Raw genomic sequence first — 26,978 nt, 5'->3', positions numbered from 1 at the left:
TGGGTGGATGTCACCTGTAGGGTTGATGTTGAGATGTTTAAAAATGTAACGACCGTGTTCGGTGCAAGAAAGACGGTGTATCTCTGCAGTCTTGAGTGCCTCTATCAGCTCTGTGAGGGTGTTGTATACTCCAAGCTGAAGGAGACGCTGTGTGCTGGCGGACTGGGGCAGTCCCATTGCCGCCTTGTACGCCGAGCGGATGATGCTATTTACGTCCTCTTCGTCTTTGCGGCGGAGGTGGTAATAAGGGTATGTGTAGACAATCGTACTAACGAGGTAAGCTTGTGTGAGGCGGCAGAGGTCGCTCTCCCGCATTCCCCTGCGGCGTGGCAATGCGGCGGATTAGGCCGTTGATTTGGTGGGCTGTGGTTCGGAGCCGTTGGATGGCTTCCGAGTTGTGCGCGTTGTTCTGCATCAGCATGCCTAAAACGCCGATGGCCTGTACGGGGGGTATGGGGTGGGTGGCAGTGTGGAGCGTGATCGGCTCCTGAGGGTCGGGGACGGGTCGGCGAACACGTCTGTCTCGTATAACTAACAGTTCAGACTTGGTGGGCGAACAAACGAGGCCGTTTGCCTGCACGTAAGTGTGAATGGTGTCGATTGCCTGTTGAAGTGAATCTTGTATCTCCCCGTCCGAGCCAGAGTTTGTCCAGAGGGTGATATCATCGGCGTATATTGAGTGCTTAACGTGGGGGTATGGTGTCGAGGAGTGTGGCAATTAGGCCTCGCATAGTAATGTTGAATAGGAACGGGGACAAAACAGTTCCCTGTGGTGTTCCCCGAGTGTCCATGGTGACTTTGTCACTGCAGAGGTCTCCAATGTGGAGTTCATCAATGAGGTTGCGGAGAAAGTTGGCAGTATAGTTGTAGGTGCGAGTGCCCACATTTATCTGCGAGAGGTTTGTCAGTATAGAAGCGTGCGACACGTTGTCAAACGCTTTACTGACGTCGAGGCCGAGAAAGGTGCGTGTCGCCCGGATGGGACCGGGTCGAGTATGTCGTGTTGTATCTGCCACATGATGTCCTGAGTAGATAGTCCAGCCCGGAACCCAAACATGGTGGGTGGGGAGGAGATCCTCCTTGTCTGCGTGAGTGTGGAGTTTGTTTAGAACTACGTGCCCCATAACCTTCCCCAGGCAAGACGTGAGCGAGATGGGCCGGAGGTTGCCCAGATCGAGTTGTTTGCCTGGTTTGGGTATGAAGACTACCTTGGCATGCTTCCAGGAGTCTGGAAGATGACCTTCATGCCAGTGGTGGTTGAAAAGGTCCGCAAGTGCTGCGACCGATTGGTCGTCGAGGCGCCCGCATCCCCGCGTCTTCTCCACAGCAACGCTATTTGGCTGTGGCCAACGTTGAGCAGCAGATATGGCTTACTCCAATGAGGAAAGAGCGGGTATGGTTTTGGCTCTAGGTGCGTCAAGAGAACATAGAAGGCGCGCAGTTGAGCTATTTCAACGCTGGCATCCAGGTGCGCGCCCGAGCTCAATGACGATTGTGCGTGCATATGAAACGCTGAGACAGACTGGGACTTTTACGAAGAAACGACATAAATCTTCAATCCTGGCCGAGGACGTGGAGACAGATATTCTGTCAAAGTTTTCTGCAGACTCACATTCAAGTGTTCGTAGTGTGGGTGCTGAAGCTGGAGTGCCAGAGTGTGAAGAGTATTTAAGAAGAGGCAACTTCATCCGTACCACGTGCAGCTGCACCAGATGTTGGAGCCCAACGATTTCCAAAATCGAAAGGACTTTCCAAACTGGATTATAATCAAGACGGAAGAGGACCCAGGCTTTGTCAGCAAAATACTGTAGACCGATGAAGCTACCATCTCACGTAATGCCCAAGTGAATATCCACAAGGCTCACTATTGGAGCGACGAAAACCCTCACTGGGCTTTGAAGACACATCACCAATATCAGTGGTCTGTTAATGTGTGGTGTGTAATTTACGGTGGTACTATCACTGGCCCCGTGTTTTTTGATAACACGCTTACAGGCGAAAGATACGTCAACGACATCCTTGATGGAGTACTTGAGGATTTTCTTTGCGAAGTTCCATTGGCAAGGATATTTGGTATCAGCATGATGGTGCTCCCGCACATGGCAGCATCATAGCTTGCAAATGGCTGCATGTAGTATTCCCGCAGCAGTGGATTGGACGGCTTGGGCCTTTTGCTTGGCCGGCACGGTCACCAGATTTAAGTTCCCTCGGCTTCTTTCTCTGGGGCTACGTCAAGGATAAAGTATATCGGACACCAACCACAACATCAAAGAACCTAAAAGAAAAAAAGACAAATCTGCAACTCCATCCCGGATACCATAATCAAGAGCGCCTCGGAAAATGTGCCTATGAAATGCCAAATGAGCATTGGAGCAGGTGGTGACCTCTTCGAACACGCATTATAATCAAAGGGCGCTTTTTGAATTGAAGGCCACTGGAAAATCATTCCGGTCCTAACGCCGCCTCCTCATCCAACCCCATTACACTCCGTCGGCAGGCTGCCAGCTCTTGCCCATTTCAAGCACCAAAAAATAAAGCGATGTTCTTGTTCTCTTTCGTCTCCTTAAACGCTTTCTCCCTTCGGCCCCGCTCGGCCAGCAGCACGCATTTGCGCTGTCATGCGGTAACAGCCGCATGCCCAGATACCTAAACCAGACATAACGCCCTGTCGCGGGCCAGCCTCGCTGCAGCCGACCTTGTTCATCCATTGCACGCTTGAGAGCAGGACAATAACAGTGCGCAATCACCCCATCACGCGGTATTTTTTTTTTTTCATATTTCACGGGCTTTCTTGGACCACATGAGATATATCGTGTTGCAAACAATTTATTGAGAGGTTTCTCAAAGTGCTCTACAACTTTGCGTATCACACTTGGGGTCTGCAGACAATACTTAAAAAGTTGATTAATTAAACGTAACTAATCCTATAGTTAAGGGAAAAATAAAAAATAGCCTGAGTAACTCTAGGCCAGTGCCAACATTATGCATTCGATTCAACTCGCGTCCGGAGTGTCTTTCATTTTTAAAGCTTTGGCTCAATTTATGTATAGGACAACCTGTATATAGACCGGCCACCTGCGCGGTCTGTCTCTGTGACCACGTGACTTTTTGTACCATATCTGTCGAAGGTGCGTCTATCGGAGTGCATGACAGAACTCGCCGAAATCACCGCACCGACTGGCAGTGGGCCAGTGCCATCAGCGCCTTCACAGAGGGAGGGGCATTATGGAAACGCTGGCATAATGAGCGGCATTGGAGCTAGCTGTGAAAGAAAACGACGACGAACGCGCGAGCAGTGGCACGAGCGCGTCTCTGTGACCGCGCCACTTTTTGTACCGTCTCCGGCCACGCCACCGGATTTTCCGTTTAGTGGATCACATAATGCTTTCACGTTAATAAATTGACTGGTTGCCTATTATGTGTATATCTTGGCGTCTCTCATTTATTTGTCTCAATAAACGGGAGTTCAACCAGAGCCAAAGATTATTTCTAAATATTGTGCTTGTTGTCTAGTGCACGAGAAACTGTTTCATGCTGCAACCCGAAAGAAAACGACGACGTTGACGGTGAGCAGAACGTGAGGTGTGCGCGTGCTGCCGCCATGTCTAAAGGAAATCCCGGAACGAAGCATGGTCGGTGGTTGACTGTGGAAATCGAGGAAGGCCAGTGGTCGCAATCGGAACGGTGGACTGCTCGGTGCCTAGTGCAGTCCCCGTCCTGCGACTCAGCGATGAGGATATGACTTCTCTCTTCAAGTGCGCCTGCCCGAAACCCGTCGCTGCCAGCGCCCGATTCAAGACCGCCGAACCGGCGCACCGATGAGCCAGGACGCGTCGAATGACTTCCTCGGTGAGAACATGGCGCCATCGCGCTTTAGACAGCGTCCAAGTGACCGGATTCTTTAAACTGATTCTTTAAATTGTCGGCATATATATATATATATATATATATATATATATATATATATATATATATATATATATATATATATATATATATATATATATATATATATGTATGCGTGTGTGGGTGTGTTTTCCAAGCAGGCAGCTATTAGGTTCGTTAAATAAATAAAAGCTTATTTAGTATGTGAAGTCTTATTCAGATAAAAGCGTAGAATATTAAGGTGTGAGTGCACATAGTTTCTGGCGAGATATTAAGTAGATGCATTCAAGCATAATTCAAGCATTCAATTCAAGCATAAAAGAGAAACAAAAGAAGCAAGGTGGGCTTTCGGAAATTGAGGACGGTGGTAGCCTTGTCTCATGAATAAAGTGATAAGTGGCAATACAACATTTCCCATTGAAGGCTCGTTCACACCGGCGACTGACAGCAGTCGCGTAAGCAGGTTGGTCGCAAAGCGACCATTCGCAAATGGTCGCTTTTCTCGAAAAGCGACTATTCAGGGCCAGTCGCGCGGCTGTGGTCGCAAAACTGCTAAACCAATCAGCGGCGCGCCGAAAGTTATGTTAGCGCGTGTTTTCATCCGCGTTCTCCTGCGTTGCACCAAATAACAAAGTCCACGCCACCATGCCAGACTACAGTAATGTAATTGGTGTCTTGCCTCGTGATGCTGGGGCGCCGCAGTTCCAGCAACGTGTGGAATGTACGCGGTAGGTAGCATTCGCAGGGAACTAAGCAGCAGCGAAAGAATGCTCGAAATTTATGCACCGATTCCCGCGCAACGCGAACTAGAAATTACGACTTACTCTCGATATTACTCCTCGTCACGCGCGCGGAGTTCGAGCAGGAGGCGGCTTGCGTGGCCGGCCACTTATCACGAACCGAAGCACGGCCGCACGCACTGGCGTCGCTTTTTCATCGGAAGCTTCCGCGCTGCCACATCTGACCCCACGGCAGAGCACATCAGCGCCGTGTCGACGTCTTCCTCTTGGCTCGAATCAAAATCCATGGCTGTTGTCGGAACGCTAAACCAGCGAAGTGCGCGCGAACTGCGTAGATCCCTATAGAGTTCCCGCTGAGAACGATGATCTCCGGGATTGCGACTTGGAGGTCGCGCTCAGCCGGGCTTGCCGGTGTGAGCACCGGTCGCCTTCGTTCGAATTTTTGATCGCCAGTTGCAAATGGTCGCGCGACCTCCTCAAGCCGTCGGTGTGATTGAGCCTTGAGAATAATAGTAAACTGGACGAGCTGGACTCGAACTGGATATATAGGACTGGAACTGGACGAGCTTCACAATTGCAGGGGTAGCGCTAAACTGACACGGGATGAAAGAAAGACACAATACGACGGACAAAGGGCTGACTTTCAACTGACCGATATTATTCAACTGACGGTTTATAAACTCGTTATTAATAAAATCCGCGAGTTGAAAGTCAGCACTTTGTTCTTCGTATTACGCATTTCTTTCGTCCCGTGTCAGTTTAGCGCTGCCCCTGCAAGCATGCATTTCCATTCCTTGTACCCAGCACAGACGCACCAAGGGCCAGAATGACCGGTGACTTTAGAGGAAGGCCAAGCTGGCGAAGCAGATCTTCTAAACAACGCTTTTTTTCATAACTATGGCATAATAGACAAGAAAAAATGTGTAATATACTCAGGTTGCTGTGGGATGGACAAAAGGGGGACACCATCAGACCATACCTGAGTAAATAGAAACGTAATGGGTGGAATACAGCAGCGCGCGGTTTCGTAAGTGAAACTTCAGAAGGTCTTGAAAGAGGCCAAATAATTCGAGGAGAAACATGCATGATGAAAGTCTGGAAACGACAAGACAGCAGGCTGGGAAATCTTGAGACGGCGGCAAACCATTGTACCTATAACCGTGATTACATAGGCCGAGGTCGGCAAAACAGAAATAAGTTTCCTGTAAAAAATTACTAAAGGAAACTCTGGCGCTGCGATTGTTCAGCTACCATGGGAATAATGTGCATTGCATGGATTGGTCTAATCTTTGTGCTTTTGGCTTCATACGTTGTTAAGGTGTTAGTTATAACGCTTTATCTTTCTAAATTTCCAGGAAGTCGTTTCTTTTTTTTTTCTAAACGCGTGAAGGCAATGTGTCTGCGCACATGCATAATCATCACGAGTGGCTGAATGCAGCATTCTGTTGAAAATTATCAATCTGCAAAGTTGTCTGAAGCCATGAAGGGACCAAGTTTAGGCCAATCCATGCATACACTACACCCGTCTTTCCCATAATGGGTACTTGCAGCTCGCGTAGACGGAAACGCCAGGTTTTCCTCCAATAATTTTTGCAGGAAGCTCTGAGACCGAGGGATGTCCGAGTGAGCGAATCCTGCCATATCATTTAAATACAATCCACGGTGGCCCGGTACCCAAAGCAAGTGAACTTGCTTGAGATGAGATTAGCGATGAGAAAAGTGCAAGCTCGGTATACTGTAGTAATGGGCGACTTTAATGCAAAAGTGTGGAAAAAGCAGGCTGGTGAAGAAGCAATTGGCAACTACGGCGTCGATTCTAGGAACGTTAGAGGAGATATGTTGGTAGAATTTGCGGAAAGGAATAAGCTGCGAATAGTGAACACCTTCTTCGGGAAGCGTAGGAACAAAAAGTGGACCTGGAAAAGCCCTAATGATGAAACAAGAAATCACATTGATTTCATAGTTCCCGCGATCCAAGCATAGTGCAGGATGTAGAAGTGTTAGGCAAAGTAAAGTGCAGTGATCTTAGGTTAGTGACGCCTAGGACCCACCTCAATTTGAAGAGCGAAAGAGTAAAATCGGTCAAGAAGAAACACGCCAGTCCAGACGCAGTAAAGGTAAAAGCAGACCAATTCAGGCTGGTACTTGCAAACAAATATGCAGCCTTAGAACAGAGAGATAAAGATGACATAAAGGTAATGAATGAAACCGTAACCAGGCTAGCTTCAGGAGCAGCAGTTGAAGCGGAAGGTAAGGCACCAAGGCAACCAGTAGGTAACCTTTCCCAAGTAACAAAGTAACTAATAAAGAAACGACAATGAATTAAAGTGTCCAACTCAGAAGATCAGATAGAATCCGGGGAACTGTCAAAACTGATCAACAAGGAAAAAATAAGGGATATCCGAAATTATAACGTGAGAAAGTCTGAGGAAGCAGTAAAAAAGGCACGCAGCATGAAATCAGTGAGAAGAAAACTTGGCATAGGACAAACCAAGATGTATGCACTGAAAGATAAGCAGGGTAATATCATCAGCAATCTCGAAGATCTAGTAAAAGGAGCAGAAGAATTGTGTGCTGACCTGTACAGCACCCAGAGAAGCTACGATACTTCCATGCGAAGTAGTAATGAACAAGTTATAGAGGCTCTTTCTATAACTAGTGATGAAGTTAGAAGGGCCTTGCAAGTATTGAACCGGAGGAAAGCGGCAGAAGAAGATGGAATAACAGTCGATTTAATCAAATATGGAGGAGACATAATGCTTGAAAAACAGGCGGCCGTTTATACTGTCTTTCAACTTCAAGGGTCCCAGAGAAATGGAAGAATGCCAACAATATACTAATGCGTAAAAAAGGAGAGGTTAAAAAACTGATAAATTATCGGCCCAGTAGCTTACTTCCAGTACTATATTAAATATTCCCCAAGATAATCTGCAATAGAATAAGAGCAACACTGGACCTCAGTCACCCAAAGGATCAGGCTGGCTTCAAAAAGGGATACTCTGCAATGGGTCACATCCATGTCATCAATCAGGTAATCGAGAAATCCGCAGAGTACAATCAGCCTCTCTAGATGGCTTTCCTAGATTACCAAAAGGCATTTGATTCAGTAGAGATACCAGCAGTCATAGAGGTATTACGTAATCAAGGAGTACAGGACGCTTACGTAAATATCTTGGAAAATATTTACAGAGATTCCACAGCTACCTTAATCCTCCACAAGAAAAATAGGAAGGTACCTATAAAGAAAGCGGGCAGACGAGGAGACACAATCTCTCCAATGCTGTTCATTGCGTGCTTGGAAGGAGTACTTAAGCTAATAAACTGGGAAGCCTTGGAAGTGAGGATCAACGGCGAATATCTCAGCAACCTTCGATTTGCAGATAACATTGTCCTGTTCAATAATACTGGGGACGCGTTACAACAAATGATTGAGAACGTTAACAGAGAAAATGCAAGAGTGGGGTATAAGATTAATATGCGGGATAGAGAGATAATGATCAATAGCAGTTCAAGGAAAAAAGAGTTCAGGATCGTCAGTCAGCCTCTAGAGTCTGTGAACGAGTACATTTACCTAGGTCAATAACTCACAGGGAACCCTGATCATGAGAAGGAAATTTACAGAAGAATAAAAATGGGTTGGAGCGTATACGGCAGCCATTGTCAGATCCTGAATGGAAGCTTACCATTATCACTAAAAAGAAAGGTGTACAATCAGTGCATTCTACCGGTGCTAATATATGGGGCAGAAACTTTAAGACTGACAAAGAAGCTCGAAAACAATTTAAGGACCGCGCAAAGAGCGACGGAACGAAAAATGTTAGGCGTAACGTTAAGAGACAGCAAGAGAGTTGTGTGGCTCAGAGAGCAAACGGTGATAGCCAATATTCTAATTGACATTAAGAGAAAAAAAATGGAGCTGGGCAGGTCATGTAATGCGTAGGTTAGACAACCGGTGGACCATTAGGGTTACATAATCGGTGCCAAAAGAGGGGAAGAGCAGTCGAGGACGGTAGACGACTAGGGCCGCTATTTTGTAGCGATGCCTTATGCCTTATTCTATGCTATTCTTATCATCCACCACACACGGCCGCCTGATCCCGTTGATAATGTGGGCAGACCGTCGCTCTGACCACTGTCCAAGCGCGAAAAGCCGGAAAAAGCATAGAATCGGAAAAGGCATCGCTACAAAATACCGGCCTAGGTGGGGTGATGAAATTAAATTCGCAGGCGCTGGTTGGAATCGGTTGACGCAGGACAGGGGTAATTGGAGATCACAAGGAGAGGCCTTCGTACTGCAGTGAACATAAAATAGGCTGATGATGATGACGATAATTCATTCATTCATTATAATCCCTGAAGGACCACTGAAGGGCATTGAGTAAGGAGGTAACAGTTTCTACAGAACGGATTTAAAGTTAGTTACAAATAAAGAGCACCCAAACAAAAGTTACAAAGCGTACAGTGGAACATTATTATACATTGTTATCAAAGAGCGCGTTTAGGTTATCACGAAAAGTTTCGACGTTTGACATGGATGCGATGTGGGGCCGTGTAACGTAAAACTATTCCAATGTGTTTTTATTCCAATCTCCTTACGTCAAATATGCGTAACCGCCGACGCAAGCATCGGGCGGTCACCCGCAGGGTTGTCTGAACAAACCAATCAAATGCTCCCCTCGTTCATAGGAGGTCACTTTTGTTTGCTTAATAACATTGCCTGCACTGAGCGGCTTGTCTTATCTAATTGGCTTACAAGAGGCGAGGAGCATGTTCAAGTGGAGACGGATTCGATGTGGCCGAGCCACTGCACTGAATATCGATAACCGGATAAAGAGGGTGGTGCCGGCGTCTGCGATTGGTCCGCTTTCTCTTACTTAGCTTGAGGTGGCTCGTCGACAATCGCGGCGGCATGCAACGGAAGCTTAAGAATGGCACTAAAACGAATCCTCAGCAAAGAAGAGCTGGCAGAACGAGGTCGTAAACGTGCCGAAAGTTATCGAAAACGTTACACGGCCACGCAAAAAGTTTTATTACACGCAAATAAACACATGCTCTCCGGCAGAGGCGAGTAGCCAGTGCCGGAGCGATCGACGGCAGCCATCTTTTATTCCTTTCGGAACGGGGCAGCCTGAGGCTATTCAGAAGAAAATTCGGTTTTGTTCCGCATATTAATGTATCTTTAACGCGTAAGAGTCACTTTGACGCGGTAAGTTTTTGCGGTTTTGTGTCGTCAAGTGAGAGGAAGGTGAAGTGGGCGCAGCCGGAAAACTTTTGACCAATAGCCGAGGGCTAATGGCAAAATGGCGTCGAATCAGAAATAAATTTTTTTGTTTTGTTAGGTCAAATTATGCCTAATCAGTGTGTACACGTCATATCAGATAGGCAGCTGTCGTGGCTTTCCTGACGTCGCGTGGCAGACAGGTGAAGGGGGGGGGGGGGGTCCAAAAAAGTTTTTGACCGATCGTGGTGGGCTGATTGCAGAATTGGAATAGAAAAGTTTGGAATAGTTTTACGTTATAGTGCCCGTGGTCCGGAAGACTGTTCCAATGTGCAATAGGGCGAGGCAGTGATGATGAGTTAAATGAGCAGCCTTGAGCTGCCTCTTCTCGAGAAGCAGGTCTTGTTGAGCGCGATGGCTCGGCGTGTCTGTCGATCATTTGGCTTTTCGATAGTGAATAATGTACCAGTAAAAAAAAAACAAATAATATCATATAGTATTGATGTTTTTTTTGTTTTTTTAATGTGGGGAATTGGATACCGCGAGAGGTAATAGGAAGTTTTTTTTTTTTGCTTATTCGTTGTAACATATCTCCAAAAATAGAATGCGTCACGACAAAGAATAAAGCAGTGTTCTATAGTCTCAGGTTGGTTGCGAAGTCCGCATTCTGCATTCCATTCCTTCTCTCTTGCCAATGCCAGCTATAGCACTTTTAGATGATCGCATCGTGTTGATAATGATGATGATTTCCACGCTATGGCACATACCCACAACGGTGGGTGGGGAGGGAGGGAGGGTTGGCCAAGAAGTGGGCAGTGCATTTAAAATAAATAGAAAATAATGAAGAAATACAAGGCAACATAACAGTTGCGCGCGCCAGTTTACTTTGCGCCAGAGACGCAGGAATGAAGTGAGCAAATTTATAGCATTTCGTTATCCGCTTCCCGAAAGCTTCACTTCACATAGCTTACAAAATGTGCGTTGGATCTGCCTAATTTTTGTTTTATTCCACTCCATCCCCCTTCTTTATTTTTGTGCACTTTGAGTACCCTCATCAATATACTCTGAGCGCCAGCTTATCCTTCTCGTCCCCCACTGAGTATGGGGTAGAGTGAGCTGTGAGTACTCAAACTCTGCTAAAGAAAGTAGTTGCTCTACTGACGAAGACGAGTCTGCTTGTCGAAACTTTGATTCCAGCAACATCGTTTGTTCGACCACTGTTAACCGCTAATTAAGCATTAAATCAAGGGAAGTTTTCGTAATACTAAGACAATGACTAGTAATCCTGATTGAGCTATGAATGTGCAGTCATAAAGGCAAGGAGGGTAAGGCTACTGAAGAAATTCAGGGAAGATATCCACGCCAGTTGCCTTCTCATTGAAGAAAGAACCATCTAGCCATTATGTTGACAGTCCAATATCAGTTAAATGTCTGCTGGGCAACAGCATGATTAGAAATACTTATTCTAACTTAATTTTGATATTTGGAAAGACAACATCCGAGAGCGCGGCTCGACGGATTCGCAAACTTGACGGTTCGGATTGCGATGAGTAGAGATTTGGGCTTATTGGTGGTTCATGTTTGAAGTAAGAACAGCGCGAAACAGGGACAAACGAAAAAAGACACACAAAGCGGCGCTGACTGAAAGTTGTTGAAAGTCAGCGCTGTGTGTCTTTCTTGGTTTGTCCCTGTCTCTCGCGCTATTCTTGCATTAAAGTTCGGATTGCATTTGCACAAAAGTTAAGTTGAGGGCTGTGTATAACGGCGACCACTATCGAAAGTGGAAAGTTGCGGCTGGTGGTGGTTTATGAATATGCGTGCAGCGCAAGGAAGACAAGCCGGACAGTTGACGCACACAGCGCTGACTTCCAACACGTTTCATTCGAGGAAACAAATTTATAAGGTAGTATATGTCCCTGTTAAAGAGGCCAACTTAACGGTAAATTTTCTAGGCGTCACAGTAATTCGCCCGACATAAAACGCATAAGCTGCCACACGTGTTTTGACCACAACAGCTTCGGGACTCTAGATCAATCTCAGATCAACTCGAACCGAGCATGACCGCACTCGAGGCGACCCTCGCAATATTAAGAGTGCGGTATCAAATATAGAGCATAGAATGCCCGGCCTTTGATGCAAAGTAGCTTCAAAAGAGCATCAATAAACTCATGGTTAATTATGCGTTTCTATGCACTTTCTTCCGATGCACAAAGCTTTTAATTCGGGCAGAAATCGTGTACAATGACCATGTAAACAGCGGTTTCTTTCTATTCATTTATTCGCGAAGTAGGTCAGATACACGACAAAACTGGGTTGAGAAGGACCTCTGTTGGGCTAGTTGGTCTAACATTGTAAATTACAAAAACAGCGCAATGTGTATGCGCGTGTATGTATGTATGTGTACTATGTGTATGTGCATTTCTGCTCTGTTTTTGCAATTTAAAAGACAGTTTTAGTATAGCGTACGCTATTCCATTGCGGACGCTAAAAAATAGCGGGTCGTCACTGCGCATGCGCCGTACGCTATACGAAATAGCGGGCGTAGCGGGCGTACGCAACGCAAACGAGATAGCGTTAGCGTTTTTGCGGGGTTTGCAGAGTTTGCGGGAAACATGGCGGCGATCCCGGCTGCCCGCTTCGAATCGAATTTGGCGTTGCTTTTGTAAAATGCACTTCGTTCGTAGCAAATGACTGTGTAAGCGGCTTTCGCTTAGTCTCAGGCCGCTTCGACACCAGAGTATTATGGATAACTTCGTGGTGTTTTCGAGATCGCTTCTCATTTCCAACGAGCCGAAGCCTAACGAAAGAAACGTTTGAGATGGTAGCGCCACCTATCGCTACAGGCGCGAAATAGCCGCAACGACGGAATATGGCCTCAGAGATTCGAAGATATGGTCGGCCAACTAAAATTGTGGAAAACGTGCGCCGCTTAGCGTACGCTATTTTATAGCGTATAGCGTACGCTATAGTTGCGTACGCTAAACTAAAACTGTCTAAAAAACTGGGTTGACTCGGACAAGAATGCTTCACATTAAAAAAACGGCGCGCAGCATGTCAATCACACCAGCATGTCACTACGGTGGCGCTGCACCTTGCAGAGATTCATCAGACAGCATATGTAGACCCAAACTGTTCGTGGTCTTTTATCGGCACGCTTGGGTATACACACGCAGTCTGGTTAACCTTTGTGATGCAGCACCGCGGTTGTGACATGCAGCATGGTGTGATTATGAGCATATAATATTTATTATGCGCGCACTTGTTGTTTTCTATCCAGTAAAATTAGTTGTAAGTCAGCGCCATGTGCGTCCATTCATGTACCTCTTGTCTTCTTCGCGCTCTACCTATAGTCGCGCCCGCAAGTCAAAAAGCGCAGATGGCTCATTGATAATACATGTTGTAATCGCAAAGCTTTCAAAACGCTTGTGCTGTGAGAATGCGGAATTTACAGTCCGTAGAGCAGGCAATTATGTTTTCTCTTACAAAACATCGTTCGCAATAAATCAATCCAAGGCATCCCCGTATAGAGCTTCTCTCTCACTGAGTATAAGTTTACAGGAGGGGAGGGGGGGGGGGAGGGGGCACTGAAATATAGTACACAGCCGAATTCCAATCCCCTGCCTAGTGCAGAGCGACGGTGACTGAGCCGTCATAGCCTATAATATGCTCAATGTGACTGCGCCAGTCGAGCTTGCCGTCGTATATGACAGCCAAGTATTTGAGTGAATACATTTAATGGATAACTTATTGGTGACATTGCAAAGAAATAGAAACCAGCCCCGCCACTTTCCTTCAATATAACCCTCGCTTTCTTTTTCTTTTTTTTTTTGCCTTCTTCCACGAATTCTCATTGTTTGCAGTTGCTCTCAAAAGGCGTTAAATATCCGTGTAGTCGTGTAGCAGCATGGAGTACGAAGAAAACTAATGCCAACAATCCACATTGTTCGCAAAATTCTTGAACCTGTCACCAAAGGTTCTTTTTTTTTATTTGCCCTCAATCCATGCTCCCCATTTAGTTTTTTTTTTCTGCCTGTTATTGTACAATTTAGTCTATTTCAGGCAGGTCAACGTTTATCAATAACAGAATTATATTACTGTAATGTAATCTATACTATCATTTTCTATTACCTACCTGGCTCACAGCCAATTCCCGATAGCGGGTATGAGCCACAGGCTTCAAGGTCAACAAGACACTGCCATCGTTTAAACTACCATCAAAATAGCGAGCTCGCGACCATAAGGACCACTCGAGGCCGGTAAATCTCAAAGAGCCGAAAAGTCGAAGAGAAAAATTCATCGATGACTACGACACTTCCTAATGCGAAATTTGAGCGCAGCTCTAAACGTGTTTTTATTTCGCGATATATTGGCTAGCGCGGGCAATCTGTCTCGTGCGGCGCGTTGCGAACGGAGCGAAGTGCGGTGCGACTGCCTCACTAATCTGGAGATCACGAGAGGCAGCGCGTGGGTGACGCATGGGCGCGATTCACAGTAGACGCCGCACACAGACCTCCTAGACGAGGCGCGCGTATCGTAGCCATCGTCACCGCACTACGCTTCTCACACTTTCGCCATACACTCCTCCTCCGCTTTCCTCCTCGCGTCTTTCATCCCCCGCGGCACCGCGCGTTCGCTCTTTCATCCTTTGCTATGCTCGTTCGCTCGGCTACGCCGACGCCAACGCTCGCCGCTGGAACGGGCGCCTGAGAGCTGCGCTCTAAAATGCAGGGTAAGCGTGAGCCATGCGTCGAACGCTCGAGCGGCCTCCGTTGGGAGGCGACCTGGAGACCTGTACGGTGCCCAGCGCTCGATCGCGTGGTGCTCGCGGACACGAGCAAGCGAGTGACCTGCCTTCGTTCTCGGAAGAGGAGGGCGGGGAGGTCGAAACCCGACAAAGCAGTACCCACAGCTTGGCACGGCCCGGGCTCTCCGGGTACTCCATGCGTGCAAGATTCGGACGGCAGCTTAAGCCACCTGTGGTAAGTTCTCTCCCACGTAATTTTCGACTTATGCCCCTCTTTTATTGCTATAGCGATTATACGGGCACTCCAGGCGCATTTCTGACATCACTGTGATGTTCCGTATAAAGTCCAAGGGCGATAACATCGCAGCCGCCCGCCGTATGTTGTATATGCGAGTGAAAGCATGCTATAGGGTGAGCCGACGATGGCGGCGCAATCTCGCGCGCACAAAGAAGAAAAGCAGGAGAGTAAGCGCGCCGTCTTCCGTCGCGCGAAAGGCACCAAGGGAAGGGTAGGGAGGGGGGGGGGGGTACTGTTGCGTATGGAGCGGTCGTGCGCGGCCGCGCGGGCCCCATCTTGAAAGCGATCTGCGATGGGGGCAGAGTGCACCGAGTGCTGATAGCTTCGTGCGCGCTATTTTCACCGCTTAGTTCGCGTTGCATGAAGCGAGAGGCAGCACGAAGGTCAATTCGCTCGCTGCTGCTGTCGCGCTTCCTCTCCCCACAGTCTGGCAGCGAGTTTCCGCTGTCATCGAGTGAGATGTGCTCATGCTTACTTGCGCGCGCGTGACACCATGCTTGTTAATTCAGTTAGTAAGCGTATGTTTACAAGTTTATGCGGCCGACAAAACTACTATCTTACATCGTATAGCTGTCTACTACTTTTCTATCGCAATCGATTCTTCGCCTTTCGGGCGAAACTGCGACACTGTTTTACTCGTGCCCCTCTAGTATGCTTGTCGCTTGATATTCACTATCAGATACCGGGAGTCGTCATTCTGATGCCCAAAATGCGCACGCGCCCAGCGCCAGAATATCTATAGTAACGCTTCGGATGTTTGACCGTCATATATCCCTGCAAGTACGGAACGAACGGACCACGAGACACGCAGTAAAATGACGTGAACAAGCCTACAGTATAGACAAGCTTCATGTTTGTAAACAGGAAACCTATGGAGCTGCTGCGTAGGCGCATATGGGCAGAATAAAAAAGAAACACCTTTTTTTGCGATCTTTCCTCGAGCCACTTTATTCATGGCGGCAGTATTCTGTGGCTTACATCTTATTTTTCTGTACGACGATAACAATCTCAGCACCAATAGAATCACCCGCGCTGATCACAACCACCAGGTTCGGGGTAGGCAACGGTAGGTAGCTGTCTGTGTAACGTCAAGGCCTGGAGCAGGTCAGTAGGGTGACGCCATTCGGGTCGAACCATCCTCCCCAAAATGGGTATTAATATAGGTTGTATGTACATCATGAGTGCCATTGACGCGCAACAATAAAGATAAATGGCAACCATGGTCTGTTCATGTCTATGTATTTCACCGCTTTAAAGTACTGATGATGCGTTCTAAACAACTAGCGCCTCGCCACTGTGCTGCATTATGTATACACTTAATAGTTTTCGTAATATCACACTAACTAACGCTTCAAGACAAAAACAACAGAGCCAGTATTCCATAGAATGCAACTTCTTTTTCTTATTTTTCTTTTTGGGAGGAGGGAAGGAGAGGGGGGTCTAACGACGTTCAGCGTCTGCATTGCACTGCAGGCGCTTCGCCTCATAGGCAGCGTCTAATCGCTGTCCGGCAGAAGCTTTCGCGCGCTCTGTATCTTTGGCCCAGCGCATTCATTGTTCCATCCCCATTTTGATTAATCGTGCTTGACAAAAGACGAACACAATGCACGGAGGAAACGCAACCGCACAATGACGAGCGCGAAACCATTAACTGACTTTATGGTAAAAAAAAGGGGGTCGGGGGGAAGCACAAAATTTAGGCTGATACAGCGCGCGCGCCTGCGCCACGCTTGGTCAGCGCATGATCTTGGTGATATTCACAAATCAACTGAAATCCTTGGCTCGCGCATGCATCTTTTCTCTTCGCAATAATGAAAGCTTCTCACGTATCTCTTGAGCGACGGTCTTTCTTCTTTTGTAACGCTAAGGCCAAAAAGCGTACGTCTGTTCTAGAGCAGTCTAGAACAGATGTGCGCTTTTTGGCCTCGGCCTAAACTCCACAAAGACACTCATCGTTTGAGGCTAGTATTTTCAGATCTGGCTCAAAATAGCGAGTAATTCTACCATCTGCGTGGGTAAGTAATGCGACATGGCTGGCTACGGTGTTGGGCTGCTAAGCACGAGGTCAAGGGATCGAATCCCGGCCACGGTGGCCTGATTTCGATGGGGGTGAAATGCGAAAACACCCGTGTACTTAGATTTAGTTGCACGTTAAAGATCCCCTGGTAGTTGAATTATTCCGGAGTCCACCACTGCGGCGTGCCTCATAATCAAAAATAATCGTTTTGGCACGTAAAACACCATAATTTAATGCGACATGGCTTGTTGCGTCGTACAATGTCGCGGGCACCTGTCTCAATCTCCTAAATAAGGCAAAGCTTGCACTTCACGTGACGCGGTGTCAGCTACGTCACCAGCCGCAGTCCTGTGCGTATTTTCCCCGATCGTTTTCCGTACGGCTTCTCTTCAAGCTCGCTTGCAACCGCGTTTTATGTTAATTCTTCTAGCAGCTCTAAATTAAATTCCGGACTTACGTGCCAAAAGCACGATCTTGTTATGAGGCACGCTGTAGCGGGGGACTCCGGAGTAATTGTAACCACCTGCGGTTCTCTAACGCGCACCTAAATCTAAGTACATGGGCGTCCTTGTATTTCGCCGCCATCGAAATGCGGCCGCCGCTGCCGGGATTCGATCCCGCGACCTCGAAAGTGCAACGGGCCTACAATCTTTGTTGCTTTGCAGAGAATGATGCTTCGCTTTCCTCGCATGCATTAAACAATTTTGAGGAAGAAAATATATTTTTTTACTGACATTTGAGTAACACGACTGAAAAGGTAGCCGCTGATTACGTACCACACAGTTATTCAACAAGGACACATTTCTTTGCGTAATTTAGCACGATGGAGACAAAAGCACTAACGCGCGTACGAGACGGGCAATAATATTTTCCACAACTTTAATGGTTGATTGCAACATCTGTGTACTCGACAACCGATTAAAAATTCGACAACCGACATCCCTTGGCTACGGCGCACCACATAACTTGCGCGTAAACACATTGAATAAGCATTTCGGAAAGGACCCGGCGGCTTTGACACATGCGTAAACAAAAATTAAGTCGCTTTCTGAACTCGGGTAGTATGTACAGCTTTATGTAATTGTAAATGGCGCTCATTTTATAACGCGCAAAAGGAAACACGCTACAGCGTTCGGCACGTTTTTGCATTACCCAGCGAATACATTCTGTTTTCTGTTTAAACGAATTTACTTTCAAAGCAACAGTACTGCCAGTTTTTGTTCGCGGTAACTGTTTGACACAATATTCGCTGCGCAAGTGTGTGTATGTATATATATATATATATATATATATATATATATATATATATATATAGCAGGTCCGACAATGTACCTGCCTTCCGAAGTCGTCGGCTACACGAATGGGCTGAAGAGCGTAACATCAAATTACGGTTACCTGCGCCCTATCATCCCGCAGCAAATAGGCTAGCTGAAAGGGCTATCAGCGACATCAAACAATAGATTAGCATGTATCCAGCATTCCCAGGTGGTTGGAAATGTTGTCTGGAAGCGGCAGTAGCTCGCCACAAACGCTCGTATACAACTGGCCCGGGATATGCACCCCTCTATCCGCTGCAACTGGGAGACCACCTTATCTGCAGGTGGATATAGGCCTCGGCATTGACAAGAACATAAAGCTCACAGAAGCAGCAAGAACTGTAGCTAGTAGATCAAGGTATCGTGAAAGAATGAAGAGAAATTTTGACAAGAGACAAAATAGAACGTTACCAACACTCGACGTCGACGATTTCGTACTGGTAAAAAGAGAGCCAAGCCTGAATGCGGCCTATAAAGGGCCATTTCGCGTGATCAAGACGGCAAGTCAACAAGGACACTTAAAGACCATATGGTACATTGGTCCCAATGACACCATGGCATCCACTGTGTTTTGAATATATTCAAGTATCATCCCAGGAGGGATTCAAACAATGCTGGGGGGAATGAAGCAATCCTACGACGGCCTGCAAATAGAAGTTGAAACGAGACAAGAGGCAGGGGGAGAAAAGAGAATAAAGCAGTGCGATAGAACAAAATGAAGTCTGTCTTGTGAAGCTGCTAAGTGCAGTTCCTATTATATATATATATATATATATATATATATATATATATATATATATATATATATATATATATATATATATATATATATATTCATATATATATATATATGAATGAGAATGGAATATATATATATACAGATGAATGAGAATGTTTACTTTAGGTCCCGAAGGTGAGCGCAAGAGCGGCCAGCTGGTTGATGAACTCAGCGTCGTTCTCTTCTTTCCCCCCCTCGGGACCGCAAGCGCGTTCACCGGTCTTCCTTTTCTTCATGTGTAACATTATATATATATAGTGGCGGTCCAAAGTCTGTATGTGCGTGATATGGCTATCCTGGAAATTGTAGGCGAAGAGTTTTCATTTTTCCGGGGAAGGAGGGGAGCGAAATCTCGGGCCCCGGAGCCCCCCTGTAATCGGCGCCTATGCTGGCAACACAGCGCGGCCGAAACATCTTCAATGCACCTTTAGCGACCGTCCTCTATAGTTGCAAATATTATGAATGAAAATTCAGCGCAGAAAGCGTCGCGTAAATGTACACTTTGTTAGAGAGAAAAGATATACTGAAATGAATATGGCATTTTCATTTCCCTACTCAAATACATCTGAAACACATAAATGTATTTAATTGACAACCACCAGACCGATCTAAATGACATTTGCTGCACATCGAAGTTAAAGTTTAATTCTGCCGACTGCATGAAGCACAATTTGTTTTAAGGCTTCATTGTTTTTACGAAACTTGTCAAAAATCCCTAAGGCTAAAAGTAAGTGAAGCACGAGTTCGCAAATTCCGTATTCTGCACCAAAATTGTACATCGCAATTCTGCAAAGTACGCCTGTTCAAACATCTAAATGTGATATATGAGGTCACGACTTCGGTAAACTTCTTACAACGTTTACGAGGGTTCAGAAAAAGTCAAACTCACGTAATTGTGGTAGATTTCAGAGCAGCGTATAATACATCAATTTTGTCCGCTTTAGTTGTCTCAATATGTGCTGTTTACAAAATTGTGATAGCGTTCTTTAATTGCTGAGCTACAGAGCTGTAAATTTCGTGCTTAAGTTTTCCTACATGTTTCTGTCTTAAACAACTCTTGCCCAAAGTAAGAATTTGCTCCAGTCGGTATAGTTTAACGTTTTTAATTTAACCGCAACAAACTTCATCAAATTCGGTGCAGTGGGTACCGAACATTACGATTTCTGCGTAACCATGTGTTCAGCTCCCAAGGTAAAACCAACTCTTAAGCAAAAGCGAACATGTCCTTATTTTTTTTTTTAATTACGGGGTTTTACATGCCAAACCACTTTCTGATTATGAGGCACGCCGTAGTGGGGGACTCCGGAAATTTGGACCACCTGAGGTTCTTTCTCGTGCACCTAAATCTAAATACCCACGGGTGTTTTCGCATTTCGCCCCCATCGAAATGCGGCCGCCGTCCATGGCCTGCATTCGATCCCACGATCTTGTGCTTAGCAGCCCAACAAACGTGCCCTTATTACATTAACCACTTAGTTGCATTATCGTTGTGCATTATTCGAACGTACTTCTTTTAATTTAAAAAAAACTTCAAACGCTTGCAGTGTGGTAAGTAGTCCGAGACGCAATAATTGTGACCAAATTGTATTGCAGAAGAATTACGTTTCGTACACTCTTAAGCAGAATTACACCCTTTAGGTCGTACCTTGTCACACAACGATAATCGTCATCTGTCTTGTTCGCATTTCCTTCCTCTAACGCTGCGAGCCCAATACTTCCAAGACACGAAGGGCATGTGCGTTATCAGGAAAGTATCGAGCGCAAAGTTTTCAAGAAAGGAAACGCAAGTAAGACAGATGACGATCATCGTTGTATGGCAAGATACGACCCAAAGGGTGTACATAAGAGTGTACGGTTTCATTCCTTGAGTCCGAACTTTTGGGGTCATGTTAGCCGTACAAAATTTTGTTGGCGCGAGAACGAAATGTTCACTTTATGTCGCAAGACTGAGTGGTTCACATTATGTTCTCTAGAATACTTGTTTGGCCGAGTGATTTGGCTGCTTGTTATTAAAAATAGGGGTAAAACACAGTGTCAAAGCCTTTGTAACTTTTTGCTACAAATTCTTGCTGAGAATCGCACGATTCCATTTCTGAAAAACCAGTTTTACCTTTGGGAACGAAAAAAAAAAACGAACTTCTCGCCCACTCTTGCAGTCGCTGCTACACACATGAGCACGCAACACTTATTAGGCATGATTCTCATACCTGCACGCCGACAAACACTTCTACATGCCTGGCGGGTAGAGAGAGCAGGCTTGCGGCACACACCGACGCACTGAAATCTCAGGGGTGAATCTCCGCATGGCTACCATTGGTTGTTTTTAAGCAGACGCTCTTTCGACGCTAGCGCCAAGGTCCCCTTCAGTTACGGCTCTCACAGGAGGGCGATACTTTAGCAAATGGCGGCGCACACGATTGTTTACCTTGTCATGGCAACAGGAACAGCAGCCGCGCGGCGCCTCCTCTTCCCAGCGTTTTCTTTTTTTTTTATTATGCCGACACGCTCCACTTCCTTTCCCCTTTCCCCCAAGCCGTGCGCGCCGTTTATTTTGTTGTTGTTGCTGTTGTAGCCTGTGATGCGTGTGGCTCCTACCCACCATGGGGGATTGGCCAAGAAATGGGTGGATTATTCGAAGTTATTATGGAGCATAAATTTCCTAATAGCTATTGAAATAGCATTGAATAGCGCATAATTACCTGTTAAATAAAATCAGGAAGGTCATATTGAATGAGTAATAATTCATTTAAAAGTAAAAACAAAAAGAAAGGAATTTAGCAGGGCATTCGTTTAGATTCCGTAAGGAATGTTCGGACAGCGAAGCATGCATCCCTGTGGCTGAATACTAAAGTGGACGCTCCGAACGAAAGAATTGTAGGTTCTGTCAAGTCCGGGCCAATTCTTCGAAAAGGTATTTCCAACCATCTTTTTCTCACCGCAGTAAAGCGGCGGCAAGATAGAAGAAAGTGGTGTATCCTCTCTTCCTCATTACAAAAAGAACAGAGGGGGGAGGGAACCAAACCCGACCTGTGTAAATAGAAATTCAGCGAGGGTATGCGGCAGCGTAATTTGATGAGGCAGACCTCAAGCATCTTTGTGTCACAGGATTCGCTATGTCAGGGAAATGCCACGTGCTTATACTCCGGAGAAGCAGTCAAATGTGGGTTTGATAAGGCTAATCTTATTGATCGCATCCGAAATCTTGCCGCCGTGATCTGTGCTGTCACTGGTAGAATAGGAAGAACAGGGCCGGATAGTGATGCATTTTCCAGTGAATGAGCAGTTTCATTAAACACAAACCTTTATGCCCTGGCACCCAAATCAAGTGAACACATTGCACATGGGCTGGAACTAGTAAGTGGAAGAGTTTTAGCAAGAGTGACTCATTACTAGAGGTAAGGCAAGAGCATACTGAAAGGGAGTCAGTCAGAATGGCAGCCGTTGTAATCATTGGGTCTAATTTACGTAAAGCTAGGATTACTGCTAACAACTCGGCCAGAAAAATAGGCACAAAATCAGGCAACCTTAAAGAAAAAGTATATGTGTCTGCGAGGCCTGTGTTGGTTGGTGTTGTAAGAGGCTTTGTCTAAAACCTGGATATGGCTACACATATAACGCGTTATTAAAGTAAAATCTTCATAAAATGTTTCCATTCACGCATATTGCATCTTTACTCACCTACAATGCATGACAAGCGAACAAAAGCAAGAACAGACGACAAACTGTTTCAAAGCGAGCGCGAATCTTGTCGTCTGTCTTCCAACTTGAGTGGCCCGCTGATACTTTTTACGTATCATATAATTGTACATGCAATAACAAGTTGTCATAGTTAAACAAAACATGTTTTTGTGTAATAATAAAGCTAAAGCAGCTTTTTACGTGCTGTTTTGGTAGAAAATTAATCATTGTGATGGACGGAGCGGTGCTTGCCTGGCTCTCCGAGAACGATGCCAATCCGAAGTCACAATATAACGGCATTCCCATGCATGCCACGGCGCAGCAGCGCCAGATTTCCCTCTAGCTAATATAGTGAGAAACTCTATGGCGCAGGGTTTGTCTCATCTATGAGGTGTTGGCAAGTGTCGGCTCAACACAGACTACGTTTACATGAACCCGATGCGAGCGGATCGAGTCAAGAAATCGAGCTGACCGATCCCGACGTTACCGCGTTTACATGAACTCGCTTCTGACGAGTCTGGAAAACGACGGCACACACCGTCGAGCCAAGACATCAACGCTGGAAGCCCTGCTGCCGTCTGTTGCAGACGGCAGCAGGGCTTCCAGCTCCCGCTGCCGTCTGCAACAGCTCTATTTCATGGGTCTTATCGCTACGATGAGGTTGCACTTCACAGGGCTTGTCCTGGCCTTCTCCTGATACTGTACCCGCTACCAGCGCGTAAATCGCGACCTCACACTGGTCCCGGGCAAATATCGGCGCTGGCGGGCCCGACCCTTCCGTGTTTACAGGTTTACCTACACCTTGCAAACGGGTCGGGCTGGGTCAATCTATCCCGTGCAGTCGAGCTGAGTCAGCCCGACTCAACGATCGTCCAGTCTGGCAGGCTATCGTCTGCATCATGGTGGAAGGAAAAAGTTAGGAGAGAGCATTACATCACGCAGCCAGCCTTGGCATGCGAACGCTCCGTGAAGCCAGGCGGGCAAGGCCCTTTGCTCAGCGGTGGCCCAACACGTCACCTCTTGCGTCGAGATCGCGGAGCATGAATCGCGATTTGCGGAGCCGTTTGGTTCCCAGTAGCTATCTCTATGGTAGCTATGCCAGTAGTGTTTATTCGGTGCGCGCTTGTTCGACTGCCCTGGCGTGGCTCTCTGGCTTCAGAGCGGGAACACTAATTCCAAACCGCGCGCGTTGGCGTGCGGTCACGTGTTGGGCCGACAGGTTTCGCTTCAATCGCGTTGCGCGATGCTCCCTCCTAACTTTTTCCTTCCTCCACTGTTTACATTAACTCGACAGGCATATTGCGGCCCGACAAGCTGAATCGACCCAATTCTGTGGGGTTCATTTAAACGCCCTGACAGTTGCTTCAGAACAAGGCGATTGTTCCGATACCACGGCGAGGAGTGCTACTTCCTATGGCGCGGTGCTCCTATTCCTGTCAGCCCAATAAAATTCTCAAATAGCGCGTGATAAATTTTGACCTGATGTCATATGTAGCGCCTCCAATTCTACTCTTTTCCAAATATGCGACGGTCTCGTTTATCATTTTGTTAAAGTGTAGGACCTAGCAGCGCCAGCTGAATACCGATCAGTCCACCACCATCACCGGTGGTGGTGAAAACATTAATAAATATTTGGAGTCGTATGTATGCATGCTAGTACTGGGCTGGCTCTTGATCGCGTGAAGTGGCGAGCAGTTGGTGGCGCTCAGCGACATCCAAAGCCCAGCACACCAGCCGTTTCTGGACAGCTGGGTCGGAGCTGGACACCGCGACCATAGAGTTTCCTACAAAATTTTTTGTAGGGAACTCTATGACCGCGACCTCCCATCGCTCTAGGTCGGTGAGCAGCCAATCAGAAGGTGGCTGGAGCTCAGAGCATTTATAAAGGATGTGGTGGAAATCACGAAACATTCATCTGAGGGATCGCCAGCCGTTTGTGCGCAGGCGCGAGCAAGAGCGGGCGCGAAAGAGAAAATATGGAGAAAAACGGGTACCAGAAAAAATTGGTTGTCGGTCTCTTTAAGACGGGCTTGAAGTTCACGCGCTAACTCCTCGTGACTTCATTACAGTGGCGTAGCCAGGTGGTAGCACACCGGGCACGTCCTCCCCCACCCCCCCTTCCCCAAAATTTTTGTTTGCATGCGGCCTGCTGCCCAACCTCTCCCCCTGCGCCCTCCCCGTCCCTGGACAAGTACGTGCCCTCACCCCTCCCCCGAAAAAAGAAAATTCTGGCTACGCCAGTGCTCCATTAGATTTGGACAATGTTTTAGAGACTTTTGTTGAATAAAAATGGCTGAAGCATGCAAAAGTACTTTGAAACCGTCGCTGTGAAATTCTAAAGAGAAGGCTTAACTCGCCCTTCACCTTCTCTTCTGTTAACTAATCCTTCCACCCCAATCAATGCAAATCAAATCTAAGAAAAATTACTTAAAATAAATGTTGCTTTTTAGTGTGTCTGAGGTGCTGTTAAAAAAAAAAGAAAGGATCGCCTGAGTGCCTAAACATCCATACGGCAGGAGTGGCTCTGGAAAGTAAATAAATTACTCTTATTACGTTGACGTTCCTGTTTTGACAAAGTATCCCGAACAGGCTCAATCAGAAATTAGTTTCCCGCCACAATGAGTCTAGTGAGAACCGTGTCTGAACAATTAATATTTATCGGCGCTTTTATTATCAAGAAAAGCGAGAAACGTTCTCTTAGCTGCACTACTAGCTGCACAACCGATACTGCTTGCCTGCACGTGGCAGGGGACATACATTGTCGCTTTGAGGAATTCCTTGTCCTTTTTTACGGCTTTACTAAGTAAATTCCGTTCATCATTTGTGTGGCTCCTTGACGTCACGAGTTCACCCATATGCAAATGGCTGGGCTCCCGTAGATGCCACGGCTAATCAGTGCCGGCTCGCGACAGCAATACCGGTATCATACGATCACTTCCGATCGCGATCAAGCCCGATCCGGATCGAAATTCCCGACCGCGATTGGCTCCCTCGCGCAGCTTGCGCAAAGAAACCAATCGCGGCCGAGAAATACAATCCGGATCGGGCTTGATCGCGATCAAAAGTGCGTCTTGTGACACCCGCATTACAAGGACGACATACAGCCAATACAGCAACCCTCATCACAACCGTCCGCACGGACGCGGAAGCGCCTGCGTTTGGGTCTGAGAGGTGACGTAGCGTGAGGATTCGCGTTCGAGGAAAAACCGTGCATACATGTTATATGCCGGGTGTTTTTTGTTTTTTGTTTTAAACCATACAGACTTGTTAATTACCTGTGGCAGATAGTCTAATTTTAGCTCAAGGAGGCGGACATCACTTGCGCGAGAAATCGAAATAACAAGAAAAGAAACACTGATATTAGTTTCTTAATTACTTACTTTGCGGCACATATCGTAATTTACGAGGCCTGTAAGTTCGCAAAGCACAACCACTTGAAACGAATTTTCAGGATGACACGAGTTTTGAGATATTCATTCCCAAATTAAGTTGGCGACGAAATACATGAGTGTTTCATTTACTTTTGTGCTTCAAAACATTTACGGAGGCTGAAAAGGGGGAGAGGATGATACCCCCCTCGGTTTCCGAAGACCTAGCGGTGGGAGAGAGAGAGATACGTGGAGCTGAAGCCCATCCTGCCACCCTACTCCCGATAGCTCCTGGCAGGGGCGTAGCCAGAAATTTTGTTCGGGGGGGGGAGGGCTACGCCACTGGCCCCATGTGTGTGTGTATATATATATATATATATATATATATATATATATATATATATATATATATATATATATATATATATACATGGGGCCAGTGGCGTAGCCAGAAATTTTGTTGTTGCATTTAAAAGAAAAAGTTTAATTCTAGTGACTACTGGTTCCAAATTTATTATTTAGGTGGTCAATTATATATTAAAAGTTGGCCAAATCGAAAATTTTCAGAAAACGAAACTATCAAGTTTAAAACTCCGTGACTCAACAATAAAAAATGATATCACAATTCTGTGAATTGCATCTAATAGTACATCTACAGCGGACAAAATGGATATGTTACACATGAATCTCAAAAAAAATTAGTATTGTGGAAATACGGCTTGTGCAGAACCCTTGTACACAACGTAACCAATTCACGTAAGATACAGATTGACATAGCAAACTTGTCCGCTTTGACTGTTATAATAGATGCCGTTTACAGAACCACAATGTCTGTTATTCATGCATAGCTATTAGTTTGTAAACGTCGTGCTTCTATATTTTCAAACTTTCGAATTTTTCAAAATATTTTAAACAACATTCAGGCCCTAAATCGAA

At 46.3% G+C, this 26,978-nt stretch overlaps 1 protein-coding gene across 1 annotated transcript in view; it reads left to right on the top strand.

The window, feature by feature from the left end:
- The first annotated feature begins 3,580 nt into the window (after positions 1 to 3,580).
- cN-IIIB (cytosolic 5'-nucleotidase IIIB) overlaps positions 3,581 to 26,978 on the top strand; it is a 44,805-nt gene continuing 21,407 nt past the window's right edge. Inside the window, exons 1-2 of the mRNA XM_065430393.1 lie at positions 3,581 to 3,849; positions 14,572 to 14,822. Coding sequence (XP_065286465.1) covers positions 14,586 to 14,822 — 237 coding nt within the window. The 5' untranslated portion in view covers positions 3,581 to 3,849; positions 14,572 to 14,585. The remainder of the gene's footprint in view (positions 3,850 to 14,571; positions 14,823 to 26,978) is intronic.

The sequence above is a fragment of the Dermacentor albipictus genome, chromosome 1, assembly GCF_038994185.2.
Source record: "Dermacentor albipictus isolate Rhodes 1998 colony chromosome 1, USDA_Dalb.pri_finalv2, whole genome shotgun sequence".
In the NCBI taxonomy this organism is placed as follows: domain Eukaryota; kingdom Metazoa; phylum Arthropoda; class Arachnida; order Ixodida; family Ixodidae; genus Dermacentor; species Dermacentor albipictus.
Note: the sequence above shows the minus strand (reverse complement) of the source record. Positions and strands in the feature narration are given on the sequence as shown.